At 42.1% G+C, this 26950-nt stretch overlaps 1 protein-coding gene, 1 long non-coding RNA gene and 1 pseudogene across 2 annotated transcripts; 1 reads left to right on the top strand and 2 right to left on the bottom strand.

Moving 5' to 3' along the window:
• The first annotated feature begins 250 nt into the window (after window positions 1-250).
• On the top strand, window positions 251-775 carry LOC148118359 (alpha-defensin 25-like; annotated as a pseudogene).
• A 14350-nt stretch (window positions 776-15125) lies between these two features.
• LOC146890551 (uncharacterized) lies at window positions 15126-18354 on the bottom strand. Its single transcript, XR_014998621.2, has 3 exons — window positions 18275-18354; window positions 15928-16108; window positions 15126-15349 (listed from the first exon to the last, which is right to left on the bottom strand). It is a non-coding gene; the product is annotated as an uncharacterized LOC146890551 (long non-coding RNA).
• Window positions 18355-20607: 2253 nt separating this feature from the next.
• Window positions 20608-22963, bottom strand: LOC125414506 (neutrophil antibiotic peptide NP-1). Its single transcript, XM_048456574.3, has 3 exons — window positions 22818-22963; window positions 21423-21607; window positions 20608-20844 (listed from the first exon to the last, which is right to left on the bottom strand). The coding sequence occupies exons 2-3, from the start codon at window positions 21598-21600 to the stop codon at window positions 20729-20731; spliced, it is 294 nt and encodes a 97-aa protein (XP_048312531.3). The 5' UTR covers window positions 21601-21607; window positions 22818-22963; the 3' UTR covers window positions 20608-20728.
• Between the last annotated feature and the right edge of the window lie 3987 nt (window positions 22964-26950).

Genomic DNA, 26950 nt, shown 5'->3' with positions numbered 1-26950 from the left:
CAACTTCCGTTTCTTTGTTCTGACTTTTATTGCAATTGTTCTTCTCATACAATATAATCTGATCATGGATTTTCCTTTCAAATCTCCTCTCAGATCCTTTCCATCACTCACTCAAACTTGATCTTCTCTCTCTCTCTCTCTCTCTCTCTCTCTCTCTCTCTCTCTCTCTAACAAGAAGACAATTAAAACAAACAAGAATAATTATCATTGTCAGCTGGAAGGGAACGCTGTCATTGAACAAACCGTGAAAATGGAGAAATATCAAAGGAATCTTGAGGGCAGCAGTCTCCCCCAGTTCCCATCAGTGTGTGCCCTCTCTATCTACAGGGCCTGCTCGGCATCTATTCATGACAGCCCTATAAATGCAGGTGGACTCCTCACTCCCCACACACTGGTACCCTGCTCACCCTTCCTCCGGGTAATTCTCAGCCATGAAGACACTTGTCCTCCTCTCTCCTTGCCCTGCTGGCCCTCCTGGCCCAGCCTGATCCTCTCCCAGAGCCAAATTAGGAGACTAAAATGAGGAGCAACCAGGAGTAGAGGACCAGGATGTGTCCATCTCCTTTGGCCCAGAAGACTCTGCTCTTCAAGATGGAGGTGAGTGTTGGTGCCCGGTATGACAGTGATTTGGAGTCTCCCGAGAGAGGGTTGAAGAATGGTCTGGAATCCTGTCAAGATCAATCTGGAAAACTTGGAAATTCTATGTTACTTCCTTCTATTTCTTACTCATAGCAGTAACAGTAAAAGTGAAGTAGGTCTATTGATTTTCTTTCTCAGTAAGGCTTTTGCTCTAAAAATACACTTAGAAATTTAAGCAGATATTTAAGCCATATATTGAGTCGATCCTTATAGAACAAAATGAGTAGTCTTAAGTATAAGGAGGAAATTCTGTTTGTCTAAAGGGAATTGCAAATCAGTGTAAGTGTGCACCCAGTATATGAAAGGTGGAAAAAGGGCACATAAAAATTAAAGATACATCAGAATGTTTATCAAGTCCTGCTTATTACCAACACTCCTCAAGTACATTATTTCAATTTGTGTTGAGTTAACCATGGTACTAGCTGCAATGTTGCCAACAAAACATACCCATTCGATATCATATATCTTCATAGACTATTTACTATCCCATCTTGCTGACCCCCAATCTCAATTCTTGTTTCTCTCTGTGTGTCTCAAGTCTCAAAGAAGCTCTTGACATGCCACTGTGGAAAACGATCCTGCAAAATACTAGAACACATCGGTGGAGTCTGTAATCAAGACTTCCTTCATAAGGGATTCACTGAAGATGCTGCTGCTTAGCTTGGCAGAGTCCTGACTAAGTCACATAGAAAGCACCAAAGAAACATAAAAAACAAATTCTTTTTTCTGCAAGGGAATTTATTGGAGAAGGAAAAATCACTGAGACTAAGTATAAAATAGTGACAGATGACGAAGTCTCAGAGCACATGGTGATTTTGTCTCTGTTCTCAGCTACAGCAGAATAGATAACGTATAAAACCTTTGCTGCAGAATCCAGCGACGTTTTCATAAAAATTACAGGATTTTTTACAGGAGCATGCGAAGTTCTGTTTTAAAGCTGAGAAAACGGAGAACATCAGGCATTAAGTATACAATCACATATAGTACAATGAAGATGTACATGGTACAGGGGAGATTTTTTTGTCTTTGTGACATCACATCCAGCACTATGATTAACTCCAACCACTGGGGAATCATACATTTAACAAGTGTTGATCAATTATACTTTTTGACTCTCACTGTTATTCCTCCAAATATGGCAGTGAAGATCCTAGAGGACCAACAGAAGTACCTACCTGAATCACACAGCCCTCAGCAGGATTCCAGGGTACATCTTCCACCCTCATTCAGGAGGCTACAACCCAACTGGCTATCAACTGGGCATCACCACTCACCTGCATCTTGAAGAGCAGAGCCTTCTGGGCTTCCAAAGGAGATGGACACATCCTGATCCTTTACCCATGACTTCTCCTTGTTTTTAGCCTCTTCATTTGGTTCTGGGAGAGGATTAGCCTGGGCCTGAAAGGCCAGAAGGGTAAGGGCAGAGAAGAGGACAAGTGTCTTCATGACTGAGAGACACCTGGAGGAAGGGTGAGCAGGAGCCCAGTGTGTGGTGACTGAGGAGCCCGCCTGCATTTATAGGGCTGTCATAGAAGGTGCAGAGACAGGCCCTGTGGGTAGAGAGGACATGCACTGATATTAACTGGGAGAGAATATTGTCCTCGAGATGTTGTCTTTTGATGTTCCTCTGTTCCCACAGCTGCCATCATGGCGTTGGTCTGTGTGCTCAGTGACATCCCTCCCTTCCAGCTAACAATGATAAAATATCCTTGCTGTCTTCTCCTGTTTCCCATCTGCTTCAGTATTTACTTTCCTGTGGTCAGGAAGGAAAAGAGGTGGGCATTTTACAGGCTTGTAACCTCACGGAACACAGGATTTTTGTGTTCTGAGACCTGAATACCTGTGGATTGGAAAGTCAGTTCTTTGACTGATTCTGGGGTATCATCACCCTCATGAAGAAAGACTTTGTGAATCGCTTTCTTTGGGCCCATTATGGAGAAAGTAAGATGGCCTGGGTGAATCGAGCTGATGAGGAAATGAGGGACAGAGTTGGTCAGAGTGATGCTAGACCAAGTTGCCAAGTTGTTCTGAAGAAGCCACCGTGACCTGAACACATCTCATGAGTGCATTCCAGGTCCCTCCTCACACTTTGGGAGCCATCAAATGGTGCGTTGTGACTCATGTCTCAGATCTTGAACTTGTACTTTTAGGAGATGAGAATTAAGGCACAATAAATACCACACAGTAAAAAGTGTTGAAAGCTGTTTCTCACCCTTAGCCCTGCTAGGAAATGCTCTGGTCCTAGAGCTCCATGCACCCACCAGTCTTTACCAGGACACTGTTCTGCACTCCCCAGGAAGATTATTTTACTCATGGTGAGCATGCAAAAAAAATTTTTTCTCCTGCCTTAAATATAGTCACAGTATATGCTACCTCTGAATTTATTTTTAAAGATTGAGATCCTTTCCTAATGAGTAGAATTTGGTTGTTTCTATGTTTTTCTAATTAGCAGGAAAATGTTGGAGGGAGTGAGCCACTTGTTGGTTCCCAGTCACCCGGCTAGCTTAGAACCGAAATAATCATACAGAAACCATATTAATTAAATCACTGCTTGGCCCATTAGCTCTAGTTTCTTACTGGCTAACTCTTACATATTAATTTAACCCAATTCTATTAATCTGTGTATGGCCGTGTGGCTGTGACTTACCGGCTAAAGTTCCAGTGTCTGTCTCCAGTGGAACTGCATGGCATCTCTCTTACTCCGCCCTTCTTTCTCCCAGCATTCAGCTTAGCTTTCCCTGCCTACCCAAGTTCTGCCTTGCTGGATGTCCAAAATAGTTTCTTTATTCATTAATGGTAATTACAGCACAATTACAGAGGGGACCCCCACATCAGGAAAACATCAATATATATGATTATATGGATACATGAACATTAAAAAATACATATAAATATATCATATAACCTAAAGCAACAATCGTTTAGGCTATATATCTAGATGTGGAAATGCTGGTTTTATTACCACACTACCCCAGTGACACATACAAAATCATATTTGCCCCACTGTTCCCATCCATAATACACTTGTGAGAGTTGATCTTGCTGCCGACCATCATGAAGCCAATGTGACAAACATTATGGATACCCCAAGTGTCTTCCTAAGATTGTATGTCACTTACTGATAATTTTATTGATTAGTTCCTTATATTCTCTCTGAATCTCCAGGCCTAACCGAGATTGTCCTGCCCTTATGGGAGTAGTCTACAGTTTACTTGACTGATTCTGAATCTTTAGGATGCATATAAGGGGTGGTCCATGCTGTTCATTCTGTGTACCAAGGATGGAAAAAAAGTAAAGCACTGCTCTCTTTGAGACATGAAAATTAGATGGTACTTACCCATGATGCTTGAGGCTTAGTCAAAGGTCTTTGAATTATACGTGTCTGACCCTTAAATGAAATTGTTTTAAACAAAACCCTGTCTCCAGTTAGTAGCAATTGAAAAGAAGAACACGAATTCCAGACACAAAGGGAGAAAAAGAAGCTCAAATGATTCTGGCCCAGTTATACTTTTGTCTTCATTTACACTGGATTCAATCACAAACATATCTCTCATGCAATAGGCTCATATATTCTTCTGAAACAATCTCATTCTGATAGAATAAATACAGGACACCTCAGGAAGGAATATTGATGACTTCATGCAGTGAGAACTGGAATGAAAAACAAAGAGAAGGCTACTCAAGAGATCAAATGTCAAGGAAACACATTGTGCACAAAGAAACCCAGGTAGCTGAAATTAAACAAGCAAGGGTCAAGGGGATGGCTTAGTGGGAGAGATGCTACCACCACACCTGACAACCTGAGTTCAAGACTCAGGATCTACACAGTGGGAGGAACAAATAGACTGCTATTAGCTGTCCTCGGACATCCACACATGTACTGTGGCACATGAGCTCTCCTTACATATACAATAAAGTAATAAATGTCAAAGAAATATTAAGAAAATAATAAGCCTTCACGAGACTGACCCTACCACGTGGTTGGATATTACTTTAACTGTGTAAAAGTGTATTGCATTTTTAGACTCCTTTTGTTTAACGTGTGTTTAATTGTGGAAAGACGGGTGGCAGTTGTTTCACGTTACCTATCTAAGACACCTGATTGTTCTAATAAAAAGTTGAAGGGCCAATAGCTAAGCAGAGAGGAGGGATAGGTGCGGCTGGTGGGCAGAGAGAAAAAAATAAGAGGAAAAAAACTAGACTGAAGAAGGATGGGGGGAAAAGTGTAAAGAGAGAAGAACAGGAGGAGAGAACAAGGAAGATAAAGGAGAAAACAATGCCAACCAGACAGCCGCCAGACAGCACACGGAATAGGACATGTAGAAAGAAAGGCAAAAAGCCCCAAGGCAATGGTAGATAAAGAGGTTAAATCAAGAGAAAAGAGCCAGCCAGAAATGAGCATAGCCTACGATAAGTATACATAACTTATATATACACATATATACATATAACTTATATATAAACATGATTTAACCTCTTTATCTACCGTTGCCTTGGGGCTTTTTGCCTTTCTTTCTACATGTGTCATGATTTGTGAGTTGGTTGGTGATCCAAAAGAAAAAGCCTGGTACAACCTCAGGATCAGTTATAGAATACGTGCTTTTTATCCCTCAGATGGGTCTCTAGTTTAGCCTAATCCCAAGGAGTCTCAAACAGTTAACTTCATTTGGCTTTGGACAAACATTGAAGAACTCCCAATTTATATACCAACTGAGAACTACTCTGGTTTGTGATGCTCAGAAGACATGTCCATACTGAAATCACATCTTCTCCATCAACACGGCATGGTCAACATGTCCACCACCTGGGCCGGATAACATCGCTTATCACTACAATGAATCTCTGAAAAAATTTCAGTAAACAGCTGACAGTATCATGAAAACACACCATTTTTAAAAAAATATCCCATTCATCACAGAAATTTCAAATGGACATCACACAGTGGCTCATAGTAGCCAACTCTGTGGCAGGCCCACGTTATGGTTTCTTACTATGACTCTGGTTTCCTATTAGATCATGGGAACACAGAGAACTGTGTGTAAACTGTGCTGGAATCAGAAGCCCTGTGCCGACTTCATAATAAAGTTCCTCTAGACTTCACTGGTTCCTAAACGCTCACCTTTAACAGAGGGAGGTTTGTCTCCTTGGTCTGAGGAAACTCCTCAGCCAATATGAAACTCAACTTCTATTCCATCAAGCATCCTAACATTCCTCGTCTTCTGGTCAGAAATATCTGCACGTTACTCTACTGGGCTTTCCCTATTTTCCTTCTTCCCACCATCCATATTTCTACTCCACTTCTCAGCTTTCCTCGTCTCGTCCACCCTGAGGTGAGACGTAATGACTCACTCCTCTCTCTGTAGCTACACTTAACTTTTTTACTTGACCTTGGAAAATGCCTACATTCTGCGATTTCTCTTTAACAGTGAGATGACTGATGCCATAAAATTACCGATGTATTTGAAACTAGAAAATATGATCTTCACTAGTTTAACGAATACAAATCATTAACTATTAGATAAACCTATTTAAATGCTATTGAACTTAACTACTTGGTAAGCAAGGTGAGAATACTAAATTTTCATTCATTGTGTAGTCCAGACAGCTTTGTGTGACTTCATAGAAAACACGATAATTTGAAACTTAAAATGTCAGGGAGCATTCTCAAAGTCTATAATACATGCAGTATGTTTCTATTATCTTTATTGATTGCTAAGACCGTTTTATCTATCCCAATAAGAGGTTTTTACAATAACCCAATAAAGTTACTGCTTTTATGGACCAATATTTTGTATCTTTGTAAAGGAACTTGGAAGAGGCTAATTGCCTTACTCAGGGACACTAAAGTTTAGGCAACAGGGCGTGGCCAGATCCCCTGTACTTCACCACTACCCTGTGCTCCACCCTAACGTCTGCATTTAGAGTGCTAACCTCCATCAATTATTGGCTTTATTTGTTTTCCTTGCTTAGAACCTGACAGTGGCTCAAGGTTGGAAGACATCTGTTGGCAGCTGCTACCTCCTCAGTCTCTACCTCTCCTAGGTCTCTCCCTCTGCAAATTCCCTCCTCTGGGATTTGACATGAACCCACCAGTGAGTAACCTACACTCCCTAGAAACATCCGAAGAAAAGGGTTTTATTTTTTGCCAGTTATCACAAATAAAAAAAAAATCACACGTATGATCCCTGTTAGGGAAATAGAGTTGATTATTAAGGTAACTGTGAGCACTGCTGACAATTTGCACACTGGTTTCTGACACAAAGCAAGTGCAGGAGCGGCCACACCCCCTCCCATCTTAGAGTCCAGGAGATCTTAAGAAGAAACAAGTCCTCAGGGCTGTGACCCACCTTACCCAGCACCTCCTGGGGTCAGTAGAGTGTGAGTGCCTGTGAGGGGGAGGAGGAGTCGCCCTCCCATACGCACAGGTGGATGGGCTGTAATCTGAGGTCTCAGAGGCCATGGGAGGTGTCTTCCATTCTCTAGAGGCAAACTTGGAATACGTGATGGTGCTCGGACAAGATCTATACAGCGGAGCGTAGGAGAAGCAGCAGGGAACTATGTAGACTTCCTTCCTTTCTCCACCATCACCTCAAGGTCTCTGACCACCAACCCCATCCATATCTCTGCTTTCTAACTGCTTGTTGGGCATCCACATGCGATACTAGATGCCAGAACATTAGTGATCCTGAAAACCCTCCCTGGGAAGGTGGCACTTCCTCAGCTCTGGTACTGGGTAAGAAAGACAACTGTCTCTTCACCGCAGGATATGAGAGGAAATTTGCTAGCTCCAATAATCACTTAAATACACAAGTTTGAATTTTATAAATTTAAGTTGAAAGAAAGAAAACTCAGAAATAATATTAAAATTTTTTAAACAGTTTGTTTGGTATAGCAAACAGAGAAGGATAAAAAATGATAATTTTAAAGGTTTGCAACGTGTTACAAGGTGAAAGTTTCCAGAATTTATAAACAACAGCTAAAGATTAATTAGAAAAAAATGTGGGTCTGTAGGGATAGCTCAGTGGTTAGGAGCATTTGCTGCTCTTGCAGAGGACGCAGGCTTAGTCCCAGAACCCACATGACAGTACATAGCTTTTAGTATCTCTAGTTCTAGGGATTTTGACTGACTATTCTGGTCTCCTTAGGCAGCAGGCAACACATACATACATGCAAGCAAATTACTTATATTATAAAATAAAAATAAGTAAATATTTTTCTTAATGAAAGTGAAATGAATGTGCCAACCCCTCCCTCAATGAGCATTTGCCCACATACACGTGCACACACTACTTAGGCGTGTGCACTTCCGCCGCCAATCCATGAGAAAATGTAAACTAGTATAATACTGAAATACCGATTTTTTTTTCCTGTTAGATTGGGACTAGGAAATATGAGGAAAGCATTGTAGTGCACGTGTGAACAAAGACTGTAAAAACTCCAGCTGTCTATAAACTCACAAAGTAAAGATCTGTTTTTCCCCCAAGGCTCAACAAACCCAGAAGTAGCTAAGTGGCCACACTGACTTCACAGACGGAGGATTCTGCTCTCTACCTCTCTGGTGTCCACATGAGCAGAAGTCTTCCTTCCAGTGGGAGAGCTGCTGCTGCCAGGACGTGGGAAGAGACAGAGGAGAGGACGTGAAATAACAAGAGAATGAAAACTATGGTACACATCACAACTTGATTGCCTTATTTGTAGTGCTATTTCATTTGTATAAACAAAGCTTGCCTGAAGATCCGAGAGTAAAACAGCTGCACTGATCAGCCACACAGACCAGGCAGGGGTGGCACACACCTTTAATCCCAGAAGCCACGTTAGTTTGCCATAGAAACCGGACAGTAGTAGTGAACGCCCTTAAATACCAGCCCTAGAGAGGATACGCCCAAGAGAAGACAGCTCTCAGAGACAGTCTCATTCTGAGGATTCCTGGAGGCAGGGATTGCCACTTGGAACTGAGTTAGAGGTTAAGAACCAAAGACTGGTTATTTTGCTTTTCTGACATTTGGGTTGAACCTCAATATCTGTCTCTGGGTTTTTATTAATTACAGCTTACTCCAGGGTACATGCTTTCTGAAAACAGCAGGCTCCAAGTTCAGAACAGAAAACCCTTTGTTCTTTGAGCTTACTAACTTGTAAAAAGCCCGCCTCTTTTCTTTCCTGGCCTCAGAAAGGTAAATACTCAAACAGATGGGAAATAGGAGATGACAGTAAGTATCATTATTAGCTGGAAGGGAGGGCTGCCACCGAACACACAGACCAACACCATGATGGCAGCTGTGAGAACCCAGGAACATCCATGGAATCTTGAGGACAACAGCCTCCCCCAGTTCATATCAGTGCATGTCCTCTCTATCTACAGGGCCTGTCTCTGTACCTTAGCATGGCAGCCCTAGAAAAGCGAGTTGACTCCTCACATCCCTCAAGGCTGGCTCCTGCTGGTGCTTCCTCTAGGTGACTCTCAGCCATGAAGACACTTGTTCTCCTCTCTGCCCTCGTCCTGCCAGCCTTCCTGGCCCAGGTTGATTCTCTCCCAGAAGCAACTGAGGAGACTAAAAATGAGGAGCAGCCAGGGGTAGGGGTCCAGGATGTGTCCATCTCCTTTGGGGACCCAGAAGACTCTCTGCTCTTCAAGATGGAAGTGAGTGCTGGTGCCCATGATGATAGTGGGTTGGAGTCTCCTGAGAGAGGGTGGAAGATGTGTCCTGGAATCCTGTCAAGAATTGTGTGATTCAGGTAGGAATCTCTGTTGGTCCTCTAGGATCTTCACTGTTTTATTTGGAGGAGTAAGTAAGAGACATAAAAAAATGTAAAATTGATTTTCTTAAAGTTTTTGAATCTAAACATTTATCTGTGAAGTAGTTTTAAAATATAGAAAACATTGATTAGCACTTTGTCTATTCAATTGACAACTTTGTTATAGAAACAAAAATCTATTTTGTTTAAAAGAATAGATTTAGGAACCAAATGCCTGTGTATGAATGTGTTGGGTCAGGAAGACACTAAAAATTGAAGGACTGTGAAATGGGTATCAAGTATGCATGCGGTCAACACACAAATAAGATAAATGTATTTTTCCCAGTGTTTGAAGTTGCTCATGGTGCTGGGTGTGATGTCACCAATGCAGACAGACCTGCTCTGTACCGTGTATCATGCATCTTCATAGTGTTGTACATTATTGCACACTGCTGGCTACCATACTTAATGCCTGGTGTTCTCTGTCTTCTAACCCTCAAGAAGTGTGAGCTGCTACTGTAGAAAAAAGTCCTGCAGGCGTTCTGAACAAGTCTCTGGATTCTGCAACAAAGGTCCAGTGCGCTACACATTCTGCTGCCGTTCAGACCAGAGAGAAGATCACCATGTGCTCTGAGACCGCATCACCTGGCATTACCCTTGTACTTAGCCTCAATTATTTTTCTTTCTCCAATAAATTTCCTTTCGGGAAAAATAGACTGTTTTTATGTTTCTTTGATGCTTTCTATGTGGCTTAGTCAGGACTCTGTGAGCTTGGTAGCAGAATCTTCAACGAATCCCTTATAAAGAAGGTATTGGCTACATTTTAGTAGTCATTTCAAGGGTGAGCAGGAGGTTAGATAAAAAAAAGTTACATCTCAGTGACTCTGCTCTAGCTCCTTCTCCTGTCTATCAACTCTACTGTCCTTTACATGGGACTCACCCTCAGAACCATGTCCCACATTTCCACGATCCCTTCTTCTATTGAAGGACATTTAGCTGTTTGTATTTTCCAGCTGTTGTGAGCACAGCAGCAAGGCACATGACTGACAAGTGTCTATGGAGCAGGATGCTGGGTCATCGGGTGTTTGCCAAGGAGCAGTGCAGCTGTGCCGTATGGAGATTCCCTCATGGTCTCTGAGAAGTCTCTGTACTGGTTTCCATGGTTCCTGCACAAATTTGCATCCCACCACAGTGAATGAGGGCCCCCCTTTCCCTACACCCTCACCCACATTTGTTGTCAGTTGTTTTCTTGATCTTAGCCATTCTTCCTGGGGTTAGATAAAACTTTTGAGAACTTTTAATTTAGATTTCCCTGTTGACCTTGATGAACACATTTAAATATATATCTTTGCTATTTTTATTAGTTCTTTGAAAGTTTCCAACAACCTGTTAACCTGTTGGCAGAGTACTTGCATCTCCCCAAACTCTTCCCAGGTTTACCCCTTTCCCTACCAACCCAAGTTCAGGTCCTTTTTCTTTTTTAAATCCATCTGGACCAATTTGTGCTGCCCATATGTTTTAGATGTGAGGTTTTTCACATGGCCAGTTTACCAGGGGATGCACTCAGAAAGAGCCATCCCCTCTCTAGCCAACAACTGGCAATACAAGCACTGCTAGGGCGGGGGGTTTTGTACCCAGTTCCCATCTCCATGCTGGAATTTGGTCAGACTTGGGCTTGCGCAGTACAGCCACACCACCTTGAATATTCCTAATCTCATTTTAGACATTTTTGTTTCTTTTTTTTTCTGAACTCTCTTTTCAGATCCATAGTTCATTTTCAATTTATTATTTTCTTAACTGTTTTATCTTTTTAGTTCTTTGTATATGCTGAATAATAATCCTTATCAGATGTATAGCTTGCTAAGGGTCTTTACTCCACTGTGAGTTTCCTCTTTACTGATTTTTTACTATTTTTATTTGCTATAGGGAAGGTTTTCAGTTTTATAAGGTCCTATTTTCACTTGGCCTTAAATCTAAGAGGTTAATTCTATACACAAGGAGATAGAAGCAGTCTTAAAAGGATCCTGTTATACATACATGTGTGTATATGTATGTATTTAAAATTTATTCTCATGTGTATAAATATATAGATGTAATGATTACATTAAAGAAGTGATAGTAAATTTGTGATGGGGATATGACAGCAGGTGGAAGGGCGAATGAGGGCCAAAGAGGAGCAGATGCTGTGTTGTTCATATACGTGGTACTTAGGAAAATGTTTAAAATGAAACTGAAATTTAAAACACCATATCCCACATGGGTTTTGTTGGAGACTTGATCAAACTCCACATGTCTAATAGATGCTGTGCCCAATAGAATGTCCTCCAGAAGCCCTGGCATTAGCCCTGTCCACTGTCTTTCCCTCCAGCATGTGTTTAGTGCTGTAATGGCCACCACTGATGCCTGATAGCCAAAGATCTGCTTAGAATCAACAGTAAACAGAATTCTGAGCAGCAGTGATGAAGATAGCATTTTAATATTCAACTGTTTTTGACCTGTCATTGCTTTACATATCTCACATATCTCCAATTTGTATAATCTTTTTAAATAGGTAGAATGAGATAGGGAATGTCTTACTCAGCCCCTTCTGTGAGTAGCAAGAGTGTCAGGAGGGGTTAAAAAATTAGTTTTAAGTAAGCCCATCACTCAACTGTAGGCTCAGAGAAGTGTTCGTTTCCTTTGGAGCTAAGATTTCAACCTTTTGTTGAGCATAAGGAGTGCTGTGTTCTCTTCCGTAACTGATTCTCTGCTGAAATTAGGCTATCCTTGTCAGAGGCAAAGAAGGTTGGAATGCTGGTCAAGGCTAGGAACAGCTTTAGGCAATGGGGGGGGGCATTCATCTGAAGTGGGGCCTGAGAGAATGGAGTTCAAAGGTAGGCAGACTAAAGTCTCATGCCACACCCAACATTATTCGGAGTCCCAGACAATTTATATTCTGAGGGTTAAGAAAGGCCACATGAGTAACGTTCACATGATTTCAAACTCTATACAACCACAAGGACAAGCCACATTTGACAAAAATGTGTCTTTCCATAGGGGCTTATAAAGGATAGTTTAAACATTTAAATGAGTACCAGCAGGAAGCTGTTAAGGAATAATCTGATGTAAACTCATTCCTACCCACCACACCTGGGATGGGCACCAAAACGCATTCCAAGAACAATTCGTGTTTTGAAGAAACCGAGGTCACAAGACTCTTGGTTTGCTGTCTTGGAGTTTTCACATAACCCTCAAATTCTCTTCACACAACACCATTCCTGGACTGTGTTCCAACAATTAGGACTTTCTATTCTTCTCTTTTTCACTTGCCTCGTATTTATCTCCAAACCTAAGACTGGTCAACAACCAGGAAAAGACCAAGCACTAGCATTGCCTTCTCCTCAGAAGCTCCCTTACTTTAAGCACAGACCTGGTGCTCACACTGCAATGGCACTTCATGGCCAGATAGTGGCATTGCTGTCCAGAAAGCCTTAGCTGAGCTTCCATCGAGTCTGTAGATAGGAAGGGTGATTCTCTGGAGAGTACGATTGGTAGCCCCAAGAAGGTGTGACCAAAGGAAAGTATGAGTTAATGTACAAGATATTGAGTACCAATGAAACTGTGTGTTTCCAAAAACAAATGACGACCCTTGATATCCTTCAGAATTAAGAGAACTTGAGAAAAACTGTTGATCACATGTGGATAGCCCTGCCAGCTGTTAGCATGGTGGTGTGCTAACATCCACAGCTCTTCCAGGTCCTACAGCTGTTGTGCGGGAGTTTGGGGCTAACACATGCAGAACCCTTTACAGTGTTCTCATTATAGCGTTTATCCACCCCCAAAGTTGTAGGAGGGGTAGATGTTCACATCTCTATGAATGAAAGACAGCAAAAGGCAAGAACTGGGATTTACTTCATCTCTTTTACAATGTGATGATTTGGTACATGCATACACTGTGAGATGGTCACAGCAATCAACATAATTTGCATAACTATCATCTCTGAAATAAGCCCTTTAAATGTCTCTTATTTTTTGAGAATAAAATATAATTACATCATTTTCTCCTCCCTCTCTTTTCTACAAGCCCTCCCACAGTACCCCTCCCTTCTCTCTTTCAAATTTATGGCCTCTGCTTTCATTACTTGTTGTCACATACACATGTGTTTGTACATATGTGTTCCTAATTACATAAATACACCTTGCCTCTATGAATATGTTACTTGCATGATGTTTTCAGTGATGATCATTCATTATTGGATAAATAATGGATGTGCTCTCCACCAATGAAGACTATTTCTACCATTGTGCATTCTCTAGTTGTCTGCAGTTTTGTACAGGGCTGTTGCCTCCTGGGTTTTCCTCCATCCACTTCAGCATATCTATTGCTATTGTCCCTCTTCAACTCATGCTTAGTAACTCATTTTGGAGAGACTTTAAGGGTGTAACTTCTGATATTTTTTGAAGACACAATATATATAGCAAACTTCCAGATCATCTGTCTCTTCCAGTCTTTCTGCCCTTGAGCCTTGGGTGAGGCAGTTGCTTTGTAAATGTATCCATTGGTACCAAACTCTACATATTGCTTGGTTATAGTTTTCTGTAATGATCTCCCTTGGTTGCAAAGAAATGTTTCCTTGATGAGAGGAAAGGACTACATTTATCTGTGAATATAAGAACAGATATTTAGAGTGGAGTTAGGCACTGTGCTGGCTTCGTAAAATGGTGGCTGTAGGTTTTCCTTTGAGATCCATGGGTAGTTGGCTAGGTTTCCAGAACCGGGCATTGTGTCTTGCTGAGCAGTCCTCAAGGCCAACTCGTTAGAATATTTTTGTTATTGGCAAGATATACATGCCACTATTGCACCATGAGGGTTGTTTTTGTGGTTCATAGACTTCATAGATGGATAGGACGGTTGGTTGCTTCCCTCCTCTGGACGCTTACATGGTACCAGAAGGCACCATGAATGCTAGTCCTCAGGGAGGAGACTTTCTGGTCAGTTCTAGGTCAGGTATTTCTGAGGCATATCTGAAGGACATGATATCGTCAGTAATAAAGAACTTATCTTTCGCCACTAGAGGGCAAGCAAGGACAATAGTAACAGACTGTTATTTTAGTAGTCTCTTGGACAACCCTAATCACCAACTCAAAAGCAGACTTCCTATGGGAGCTTTTGTTAGATAGTTTTTGGTTCTAGAAGGGAGATTTATCAGCCCAGATGATAAAAGTTCATCAAATCTATATGTGTATATTTATAGAGATACTTATATGTGTTGCAGTCTTTTGTTTGCTTTTTGAGAATCTTTCTAATATGATTGCTAAGGCTGTCTTAAATGAAACCAATATAATCTCAAGTCCTAAAATACAGATATTTTCTTGGAGTCTTTTCAATAAAATTAAAACACTTTAACGAAGAATTTGGTGGCTTTCCTGAGAAGTGAGATACTGTGAGTGTTTAAATGTGGTGGGCTGAGAACTGTCTTTGAGGATGATAAGAATGTAAGGGAAGGCAGAGTTTGGAGACAAGAAACGCACACATACATACAAACACACATGCATGTACACACACACACACACACATACACACACACACAACGATCAGAAGTGCTCTTAAACTTTCCTAAAACTCTACTTCTCAAGCCTGTGTTAATTCTTGATATTTCTAGGATTGGGTGGCAGGATTTTATTTAAAGGGTTGTCATTAAATATTCTAGTGTTGATTTCCAAAGGAACTCTCATTGAGTCTAGTAGCAGATACCCAAGAAGACTAACATGGAAAACTGGCTGCAGTGAATTTATTTCAAATAAAGAAAATCAAGAACAAGTACAAGGGCATTGGTAGTTGGTTCCTGGTTCTTGTTGGCGTCCTTGCTTGGTCTCAGTTCTTCACGCTCATGGGCAGCATCGTAGGAGCATTCCGGGTGATATTAAACAGGTGCCTCTCACATGTTGAGGATGAACACAGCAGGCGCGGCAGGAGCACCCTGGTCACTTGATAGACCTAGTGAACAGAGAACTTGAGGCACTGAGTGCTGGGTCAGACATGGATGGCAAAGAGTATTGAGATGTTTTGTGCTGAATCAAATGGCTGTGACACGTGACTTCCTTAGACCTAGCTGTATTAACAACTCTGTCAACAAAAGTCAATACCCACAACAAGGGTTCATCACGTGGGTCTTGAGACATTGCTCAATAGTCTTCACTTCTGTGTACTCCTGGTCCTCCACACAGACACTCAACTTATTAGTGGCCCAGATTCAAACTTATTCTCTATAAGTGTAATCTTCTCTTTTTACCTAACTTGACCTGTTTTGATTCAGAAAGGATTTAGATCTGTCCACATCTTAAGCTTGTTGAGTTAGAGACAGATCATAGAACCAAGTCTTCAGAGGAAGACTTTTTAATCTTCAAATAACATTTAATTCAACTAACTTTCAATTCTGTTAACTTTCACTGTGAAAGTTAAAGCTCAGAAAAGTTAATTAAAGGAGTTTTCAAGCAAGGTGGACCTTTCCAGACCACAGCCTTTGGGCAATCTTCTCTTTTAACTCTAGTCCTCTATTGTGTGGATGTGTTCACCTGCTTATTGAAGACCAGAGCTTTCAAGCCCTCCAAAGGAGTGCACATGGCCTGGTCCTCTTCTAATGACTGCATCTGTTCAGGGGCTTCCTCAGCTGCTCCCAGGAGAGGCTCAGCTTGGGCTTGGAGGACCAGCAGAAGGGTGGTGATAAGGACAAGCGTCTTCATGGCTGAGAGTCACCTGGAGGATGGATGAACCGGAACCAAGTGTGTGTGGCATGAGGATTTGTCCTGGATTTATAGTTCTACTAGGAGAAAGCGCAGGGACAGGGTTTGCTGGTAGAGAAAGGTGGCATTGATGAGAGAAGGGGGAGCTTTCCCTTCAAACCCCATTGATGTTTCTCTGCTCTCATAGCTTCCAGCAATGGTTCTGTGTTTAGTGTCTGCTTGCGGAACAGCGTGATGGGAAGGATATCGTTATCATTTCCTATTGCCTGAGTCAACATTTTCTCACTAATATTTGAAAAAGAAAAACAAAATGCTGAAGTATCCCTTCTCTTCAATATTTTTGAACAGTTTAGAAAAATGTTATTAATTCTTTTTTAGACATCTTTTAGACTTTGGTAAGGGAAACCATTGCTCCCTGGGACTTTCATAATGGAGCTCCTGAGACATTCTCAAAGTTATGTACAGTTGTGAGAAACCCAGAATAGAAAAAAATAGACTTGACCTGAACACAGGAGCCTGTTTTCAGAGCCTGTCTAAGTAAGGCACTGGTGGATACAGTGGACAGTGTTGCTTAAGATAAATCCAGATATTTAATGGGCTTATGGCACTCTGTTTTATTTTTAGTAAGCATACAAAAATGACACTTTTATACACACACCAGTAACTGACATTCCTCGAGGACACCATGGTTCTTTAAGTAGGAACTACGGAAGTCACTTCAGTCAAAAGTTGTCAGAGCAATTAGATAGTCACATGTAAGAGTAAAATGCAATGGAGTTCTACCACATACCAAGTATAGAACTCAACAAAGAGGGAACCAGAGTCAGTGAGCTGACACCTGAATTTTAAAGACCGAGAAGACAGGTGAGTGCTCATTTCTTACAATTAGCTGTGAACAAAGGAAACATCATCAGAATTAGTGTCTTTAGCTTTGAAGGACACATTCAGGAAAGTCAGTAGAGTGATCACAGCCACTGCGGTGGGCGTGCTTGCTTATGTGAGCCAGGGTCTTACTAGACAGCCCGCTCTGGCATGGGCATTGCTGTCTTCCTGCCTGCTTCACCCTGTGCTGGAGTCATAAGCCTGTGCCATGAGGCCCAACCTCAATTGTCTTTGAAGGAAACTTGGTTTTAGAAAACACTAGATACCTCGGTCACGAGGAGTCAGGACTGAAGCGTCTCCATTGGGTATAGAAACTGTTCCTCAAAGGCCATCCCTGACATTACTGCAGAGTCACATTTAGCACATTTAGACACTCTCTAGCCCTTCTTGGATGAGTGCCATTAAATTGCAGGGATATATATTAATGGAAGTGCAGGATGTGATTTTGAGGATTAATGAATGTTCCTGACCTGTTCTAAAAGCAGTAGATTCCAGGAGAGAGCAATAACATGGCAGTTGATAAATATTTAAGCAGCTGGGGATCAAAGGAGCTTATCATTATTTTTTCATTGCCCATCCAGTAATCATCGTCAGCCATCAGATAGATGCAACATGTGGTGTAAGCAGAAATCCCGGATCACCAAAGGGTTGAAGGAGAATAAGGGAGCCTTGTGTGGTTCCCGTCCACATTCCCGTGCCTTCCCTTACACATACGCAAACACTAAACTCTAACCCTATTCTGAAGGATCCAGTTTTCTGTGATCCACCTTTTAGTGACCAAATACAAACAAGATAAGCGTCCCCCACCCCGCCCATCAGATGTCACTAGACTGAAGAGGAGCCTCTAGGATGCAGTCATGCAGGTCTTAGCTCGGCTCTGTTTGACTCTTCACTCCACTCTTACTCCCACAGTTAAGCCAGTTTAACCGCCAGTCATCTAGGAGTCCGCGTTGAAACAGAGTCTGTTGCAACCCAGGTCCGTTTGCCTATGTTCAGCTGCTCCAGGGAGCTTCCATACTGAAATGTTTTTCTGCATGAGATGCTGACCAGAAGAATTGGCAGTGAAGAAAGACCAGCTCCATCAGCAGAGGACAGATGGTGTAACATGAGGGCCGGCTTGTTGGGGTATCTGTTCCCGCCTAGTACCCCACAGCCGGCAAGTCCCAGAGAAAATCAATCACACAGAGAACTCTATAAGTTATAAAGCTGATTGGCCCATTAGGTCAGGCTACTTATTAGTCCTTGTAACTTATATTAATCCATTATCATTATCTATGTTAGCCATATGTCTTGGTACCTCTTTCAGCTGTCAGCTCACATGTTGTTGCCTCTTCAGTGGTCTGCCCAGGAATGGAGGAAGAGCTTCCTTCTTCCCAGAAGAAATACTCCTGTTCTCATCGCTGCCTCTACTTCCTGTCTGGTTGACCCGCCTATACTTCCTACCTGGCCAATCAGCGTTTTATTAAAATACATGATTGACAGAATACAGACAATTCTCCCGCACCAAGATGGCATGGCAGGTGGCACAGCTGTCCTAACGGCTCTTCTTTCCCCAGAGTCTTCAGAGGCCTCTCAGAGCAGTAGGTATCAAGTACCGGTCTTCTGAACTCTTCACAGTGGCCACGTTAGATCCAAAGCCAGCACTCCAAGAAGAACAAAAGAGATTCCATAGAAGAGGCTGGAATCTGGGAATTAAGAGGTCTTCTGAACATCAGTGAGGGTAGAGTGCACAAAAACAAGCATGACTCCTTCTTATCCCTTCTGATTTTGGAAGGCCTGGAAATCTATTTTGCTAGAGTTAAACTAGTAACTTCCAGGCATTCTCACACGTCCATATTTAAATATGACTGATGAATTTGTGGATGGTTGTTAAAGTTTGGAAGCCCAAGGCCTCCGGTTCCCTCTGTAGTCCACCATGCTCAGCTCAGTACCCAGGCACCTGGACAAGAGGCATGAGCTGGGGTGGCGACTGAGGACCCTGTTCTCTGGCACCTGACCCCTCCTGCTGTACCTTCCTGTGTCCTGGCTTGTCTTGTTATGTGATTGATGTCAGTCACATTTTCCAACTGCTTAGCACTAATTGAGAAGTATAGATAAGGTATCTTAAGACACCTACACCTAGTTTTCTTAGGGTATAGATAAGGACATGAGCACATGGATTTCGTGTTTCTAAAAGCCTGGGCTACTTAGATCAATTCCATCCTCACAGGATGTGGGCAGAGATAGTTCTGGCGATGAGCATAGCTGGGTGGGATTGCCTGCTTTGATTCCTACTTAGTGTCTTTGCTGTTAACCTTTCTTGTCCAGAAGTATTTTATTAATTGAAATTATTCATTTATTTTGCATCCTGACTGCAGTTTCTTCTCCCTCCTCTCCTCCCATTCCTTCCCTGTTCCTCCCTTCTGCCTCACCTCAATCTACTCCTCCTCCATTACTGTTCTGAAAGGGGCAGACCTCCTATAGGTGCCAACAAAGCAAGGCACATCAAGTTGAGGTAAAACTGAGCTCTATTCTATTAAGGCTTGGTAAGGCAACCCAGTACTTGAAATAGGTTCCCAGAAGCCTGTCAAAGCATCAGAGAAGGCCAGGCTCCCACTGCCAGGAGTTCCACAAGTATAACAAGCTGTACTTTTGTTACACATATGTAAAAGGCCTAGATCAGTTCCATGTGGACTTCTTAACTGTCGGTCCAGTGTCTTTGAGCTCCTATGAGCCCAGGTTAGTTGTCTCTGTGATAACCTTGACACCCTGGCTCTTACAATCCTTTCTCCTTCTCTTCAACAGGATTTATGGAGTTCAGCCCAGTGCTTGTCTGTGGATCTCTGGATCTGCTTCCATCAGCTACTGAACAAAGGCTCTCTGATGACAATTAGGGTTGTCACCAATCTGATTACAGAAGACGGCCAATTCAGACCATCTCTCCACTATTGCTAGGAGTCTTAGCTAGGGTCATTCTTGTCGATTTGTGGCCATTTCCCTTGCACCAGGTTTCTACACGGCCCCCAAATTGTCCCCTGTCCCATCAAGATATCTCTTTGATTACTCTCTCCTTCTATACTGCCCCTGATCCCTTATGTTCCCATCGTCACCTGTCCCCAGTTTATCCAGGAAATCTCTTCTACTTCCTCTTCCCAGGGAAATCCTTGAGTCCCTCTTTGATTTCTCCTTGTTACTTCACCTCTCTGGGACTGTGGAATGTAGCATGTGCTAACCTTTCTGATTGCTACTTAAAGTTGTGTCTGTGAAGGTGGTGCAAATGTAGGGCTTTATGGGCACATATATGATCTCGGCATATTCAGCTAAATCCTAACATTCAGAATGAGGATGTTGGCGTCTTTGAGAAGTCAGATCATTGGGACTATGGAGACTTGAAGATAGTTATGATGTTTTCTGCCCCCCCCCCATTGCCAATGGCTTTGAATGTGGTTCTCATCTAAATGAGGTAGAGTGGCATGATAAGAGATGGAAATTATTACAATAGAATCAACTTCTCTTAATCACCAGAAGCCTGTGTGGTAGCTTTCATACTCTTATGATCTGCAGTCCAGCATTTCTTTACAGTGTTTTGGTACTTGATTCCCAGAGTCTTGCTTGGAGACAACAGACAAGCACAGCACAGAGACAAAGAGCTTGCTGCAAAGACTTTATTTAGATAAAAAAAAATAGGAAGGAACTCAAGGACACAGCGTGGGACAAACAGGATCCTTCAGGTTTTCAACTACTGTGAGAAACCTAATCGCCTTGTTCTTAATCATCGGCGGCAGCAGAGTCGGTAGACGATGTTACGGTACCTGCAGGCGCCAACAAGTCGTTCTGGAAAACGACAGCCTCCTCTTCTGCAATAGCAGGTCACCTCTGACCTCACATCTGGGGATACAAAAACCACAGGAAACACTCAGTGCCCAAGTCAGCAGGACGGAAGAGACCCTGGGTAAGACATGTGCTAGGTGAAGTGGGTCCTCCACGTTCATCATTACGGACAACAGCCTGAGCAATCACAATCAATATGAATAGATATGCATGCTAAACATCGGACCTGCACAAAACTAAAGACCAATAACAATTTGTCTTAATTCTGTTTCTTTTCATTTTTGTTCTCCTACCATTACACATATTTTGTGCATCTGACCATTATATAAAAATCTAAACACAAACCTCCAGATACGAAACTATAATAGACACAATAAAATATTCTCCATCTGACCAAGTCTACCAAGTTATATATAGAAAAACAATGTTATTAATCGTTTTATGTATTAACCCCAGTGATAGTCATAAAATTATCTTGGAACAATAATCTTCACAGAAAGAAATTGATTTATTGGGCTCTTGCTATTGAATGTGAAAAATAAAGAAGCAATTAAGTCCCCTGGGTGACCTGACTTCAGAGTTTATCTCCACCCCTTCTCTTTGCTCCATGTCTCTAACATGCTGATGTCACTCACCTGCGTCTAGGAAAGCAGTGCTCTCCTCCCCTCCTAGGGAAATGGCTATGTTCTGGTCATCGTCTCCCAGCTGCTCCTGGTCTAGAGCCTCCTCAGCTCTTCCGAGGAGTGGTTCTGCCTGGGTCTGCATGGCCAGCAGGAGAAGGGCAATGAGTAGAATGAGTGTCCTCATGGCCATGGGTTTCCTAAGAAATGAAATAATCAGTAACCATGTGGGGAGGGGCGGGTATGTGAAGAGAAGGGTCTGAGACAGGCCCTGCAGTTGGACAAGGTCGACAGTGATAAGGAAACAGATCTGTCCTTAAGGCTCTCCTGATGCTCTTGTTCTCACAGCTTCCATCACATATGCCTCCACCTGTGTATCTGGTGACTGCCTTTAGTTTAAGCTGGTGAGGATGAGGAGGACTCCGCTACTGTTTTGGATTTTATACTTGGTACTGAAATGAGTGTTTACTTTTTAATGCTAAAAGAGATGAAAAGGAGCGGCACTCTCATGCTTTAAGTTCAAGGGCACAAAGACTCTACCTCTCTGAAGATGGACTCTGAGGCCTTCTGAAGTTGTCGACTCTGGGGTCGGACATGGATCCTGATGACATGTGTTAATCAAGGCTTTTTAGGGTTGGTTCTGATAGCACATTGACCTTATCAAACTATGAAATGAACTCCTGTGATGCTAGGTAAAACATAGATCCCCAAAGGAGGAATGTTTATTCTTTCCACCTCTCCGCATCTATGAGTGGCAATTGAGACAGTCGGTGTTAAAGCACACAACCCAATGATTTGATGCACAATTGGATGTTGATCTCCAATAAAATGAACTAAAGATCCAGACACAAGACTTGAAAGTATAAAACTATGAGAAGAAAGTTCAGAGCAAGAATTGAACAGACATTTCTTGTATGGGAACAAAGCAAAGGCGGGCAAATGGGATTGTGCCAGACTGTACAGCTTCTACATAGGAGAGGGAATGAGCATGGGAGTGAAATGGCCAACTCGAGCATGGTGGGAAAGGTTGGCAAAGCATACACCTGATATGAAACTATTATCCATATGTAGGCAATGTGTGCAACTCAGAAGCCAAAACCAAGTCAAGTGATAAACGGCAAGTGACCCAAAGAGATATTTCTTAAAACAGAAAGACGTTTTTCAGATTATATTATTCTCCCTACCTGAATGACAAGGAAGACATCTGTGTTTTGAAGAAAGCTTTGTGGATTTCCCCTTAACCAGTAACCACTGTCCTTAGATGTCACCAGAGGCCCACATAGCAGAGCCTGAGAAGAGTCTCTGCAAATGTGGGCATCCCAGGGCAAGCTTGCCTTTAGGAAATCCGTTGCAGCTGGGCCTCAATGACAATACCCATGCTTTGAAAATTAAGGGAATTTTGTTACTCACAGATCCTTGGGCTGTGCAGAGAGCAGAGCAGCAGAGATGGCACTCCTTTGTTCAGATCTTGGGGACAACAGCAGCTGTGCCCTTATGGAGCAGACTTGCCCTATTTAATAGCCAGTTGGGATGTCCCACTTTTTTTGTGGTTAATTTCTGTTGGGTGCTTCCAGCATCTGTGGTGCAAGGACGGTTACACAATTTGGAAAAGCTGGGCCAAGGCAGGACTTCCCAGAGGCTCCCCCTATCTGTCTTTTTCAGAGCTAGACAGCACTTGCTTGCCCATCACTGCTTACACAGTTGAGCTGGTGCTGCACGGGCGTGTGAGATCACTGATGTCAGACAATATGGAAGAGCTCGAAGGACATGCGTGGCTTATGAATCATGCTTTATACTTGGTGAAAATGACTGGAGTAAATATTCAAAGAATTTGTAGAGAAGAATTTGAAAGCCAGTTCTCAGTGAGCCTCTCCGGGACCTAGGTCATAACTATTAGAGATAGTTAGGCCTCCCTATTAGAGCTAATTAAGCCATTCAGTGGAGCAGGGATGCTGCACTATGAGAAGATTGTACATTAGATTTGCAGTGTGACTGTAGTTACTGATGGAGTCTCCAGTGTGATTGATATGTCTACATCATGCCGTTCTCTGGAGGACCCAGATGCAACCTTTCTTGGTCAATAGACAAGGATAAACAGTTATCTAGAGCGACATGGGCAAAACACTCGTGAGACGGTTCCTGGAGACACAATGCCTTCTGGATGTCCCACAGACTGGACTGATAGCAGAGAGATTGGCAGTCGACAGTCTAGCCAAGTGACATGTGTTCAGAGGCATTATATGTAAACTAATACTAGTCCTCTATAAGGTTGTGTTAGAACCAGCATGATCAGAATGGACACTGCGTGCTGGAGATGCACCAGCTTTTCACCAGACAGTTCCTAGGCGGAAAACCAATGTTTTAAGGTGACCTCAAGTCCTGAGACACTTGCTCTCAGAATGCAGGCTTGTCCCAGCTCCTCTTGAGCATATATTTGGCAATTTCTTGACCAGTAACAAAATCTCACTTATGTCACCATGCTGTATTTTTGTTCCCAAGATTTAAATATTAATATTTTAATTTTCCTCTTATTGGGTGATGTTGTTATCTGAATGCTTAAGTCTCACTAAAATTAGCGTGTGGAAATCTTACTCCTAAAGTTAATGAAATTCACAAGTGGGATCTTCTGTCAGGGGATTGGGTTAAAAGGGAAGAACCCCCATGGATGGGGTAATTCTTTCATAAAAGAGGCTGAAGGAACTGCTTTGTTCCTTTTACCAGGTGAGGAAATTTCCTGAAACTGCCGCTTATCAATCAGGAAATGGGACATCACCACAGAGTGAACCTTTGGACACTTTCGTCTTGGACTTCATAGCTCACATAACTGCAGGAAATTTATACCATCTGCTGTGCATAACATTATTATCAATGGCGTGATACGTGGTGTTGTGTTATGCCAGACTAAGTGGACTAAGACAGATGTTCATACTGGAACCCATTTGCCATAGTTTGAGGAACTCTGAATCTTGTGGAGAAGACCACAGGGGAGGAACCAAGGCCTCTTATGGTGGTAGAACAGAAATACTTAGAGCCAGCTTGCTCGTGACAAACTGGTTTGATTTATAATGTTTACAAATATCCATGATTAAAACCCACTCAGCTTCAGACAGGGGCATCTGTCTGATGGTTTCCTCCTCCTGAGCCAGGATGGAAAGTAATACTCTGCACGTCTTTGTCTCAGCTCATGGTCCTGCTGAGCTTCCTCCTGACACCAGTAATGCTTGCTTACCAAGCTGGAGAGTTCTTCTGCAGTGAGCTCTCCAAACCCGAGAGAACCGCTTCTCCTTTTGCCCATGGCATTGACCAATGTCCTAGTGGTAGATTTGAGTTAGAATACATGCATGTGCTGTACGGAATCCGTTTCTTACTGTAATGCTTTCTGACACAGCAGTAGAAGAACAGAGCATTGGCATGTATATAGCGAGGGAACCTGTGGCCTATGGATTATTTTAGATGTCAGTTTTTGCTTGGTCAATGTATTGTTTATGAAGTGGGACTACATCATTTCACTTAATTTCTCAGGAATAGCTGGGAACATATAACGAGTAAGTGGCATAAAGCCCTGTACTCATTGGGATGCTGTGGTGAACAGTTTCTCATTTATTTTTCATCTGAATATCTGCAGTGGGGATGCAGGATTAGTGTGTAACCCAAGTGTGGTTCAGGTCTCTGTCCTTGGGGAGAGATTTAGTGAGAGGTGTATGACCTTGCCAATTGCTAGAACATGAGGGAAACCAGAAAGTGATTTTTTTTTGCTATGAATTTAAGCTAATAAAATTCCATATATCTGCCCTTCATTCACTCTGCCATTATATCAGAGCCACCTGAAAAAGAAAGAGATCTCAGTGTCTGTGTTACTGGGGTTATATTCAGGAAGTGATCTCCTGTGCCAATGCGTTCAAAGCTACTTCCCACTCTCTCCATTATGAGGTTCAGTGTGGCTGGATTTGTGTTGAGGTCTCTGATCCATTTGAACTGAAGCTTTGTGAATGGGGATAGATATGACTCTATTTGCATTTATCTACAGGTTAACTTCAAGTTATGCCAGACCCATTAATTTGAATACCAATCCCCAAAAACTTCTACCAGGGAAGTTTTGTTGAAGATGCCTTCTATTTCCATTGTATAATTTTAGTTTCTTTGTCAAAAATCAGGTGTTCATAGACTGTGAATTAATAACAGACTCTTTGATTCAATTCTGTTTGTCCACCTGTCTGTTTTGTGCCAGTATCAAGCTGTTTTCATTATGATAGCTCTATAGTAGAGCTTGAAGTCAGGGATGGTGATGCCTCCGGAAGTTTTTATTTTGTACAGGATTGTTTTGACTGTCCTGGGTTTTTTGTTTTTTTCATATGAAGTTGATTATTGTTCTTTCAAGGTCTGTGAAGAATTGTGCTGGGATTTTGATGGTGATTGCATTGAAACTGTGGATTGATTTTAGTAAGATTGCCATTTTTGTTTACTATGTTGATCCTACCAAGAACATGGGAAACTTTTCCATTTTCTGATATCTTCTTCAATTTCTTTCTTTAAAGACTTAAAGTTCTTGTTATACAAGTCTTTCACTTGTTTGGTCAGAGTTACCTCAAGATATTTTATGTTGTTTGTGGCTATTATAAAGAGTAATGCGTCTCTGATTTCTTTCTTACACCATTTATCATCTGTATATAGGAGGGTTACTAGTTTTTTTTTTTTTTTTTGAGTTAATCTTGCATTCTGCCACACTATTGAAGGTGTTTATCAGATGTAGGAGTTCCCTGGTAGAAGTTTTGGGGGATTGGTATTCAAATTCAGATTGTTTTGAAAATAAAAAGAAAGAAAGAGAAAAGGAAAGAAAGGCCAGGACCCTGAACCAACCACTTAATCTAGTCAGGATTCCTCCTTACAGTTCTCAAGGACTTGAGTGAGAATGCTGCCTCAACCTGAGGTGGTTCCTGAATTCTGTATCCAAGACTCCAGTTAATACACATGGGAAACACGATCAATCCCAATGCAGAGCATTCAATACAAAAGGGTTGATTACAACTGTTCTAGGTATAGCCTGGGTATCAGAGTTCTCAGGTCATTTTAAAGCACAACTTTCCTGAGGCTAATTACCAAAGATCCATGGTCACCCACATCAGAAGACTGGAAGGCAATGGGGCAGGGTGTAAACCAGGAGTCTTAGGTGAACTCCCAAATGAGGGTAGATGTAGGCAAAGGAAAGTGTGTGGTTAGAGGGTTGAAGAGAGTGAGAGGAACTCTGTCATCTGGGGTGGCAAAGCACTAAGAGGGACTGGGAAGGTGAACATCCGGGCCACATTAGACTGGAGAACATTTTCCTCTAACCTGTAAATTTCTAAAATGACCTGTGAACCTTTGAGTGACAAAGGAAAGTTCCAAAAGCACAGAAAAATATATTTTCTCAATCCCTTATATTCTGTTTCTGGCTGTAGAAAGAGTTTAGAAAACAAAACTCTCAAATGAAAGTGAGCATAAGTTGGAGATGTAGATATCTTTGAGTGTTATTGCTCTGTATCTTGTACATTATTGTACACTATTGC

Source organism: Myodes glareolus, chromosome 23 (assembly GCF_982192425.1).
Source record: "Myodes glareolus chromosome 23, mMyoGla1.1, whole genome shotgun sequence".
Taxonomy (NCBI): Eukaryota; Metazoa; Chordata; class Mammalia; order Rodentia; family Cricetidae; genus Myodes; species Myodes glareolus.
Note: the sequence above shows the minus strand (reverse complement) of the source record. Positions and strands in the feature narration are given on the sequence as shown.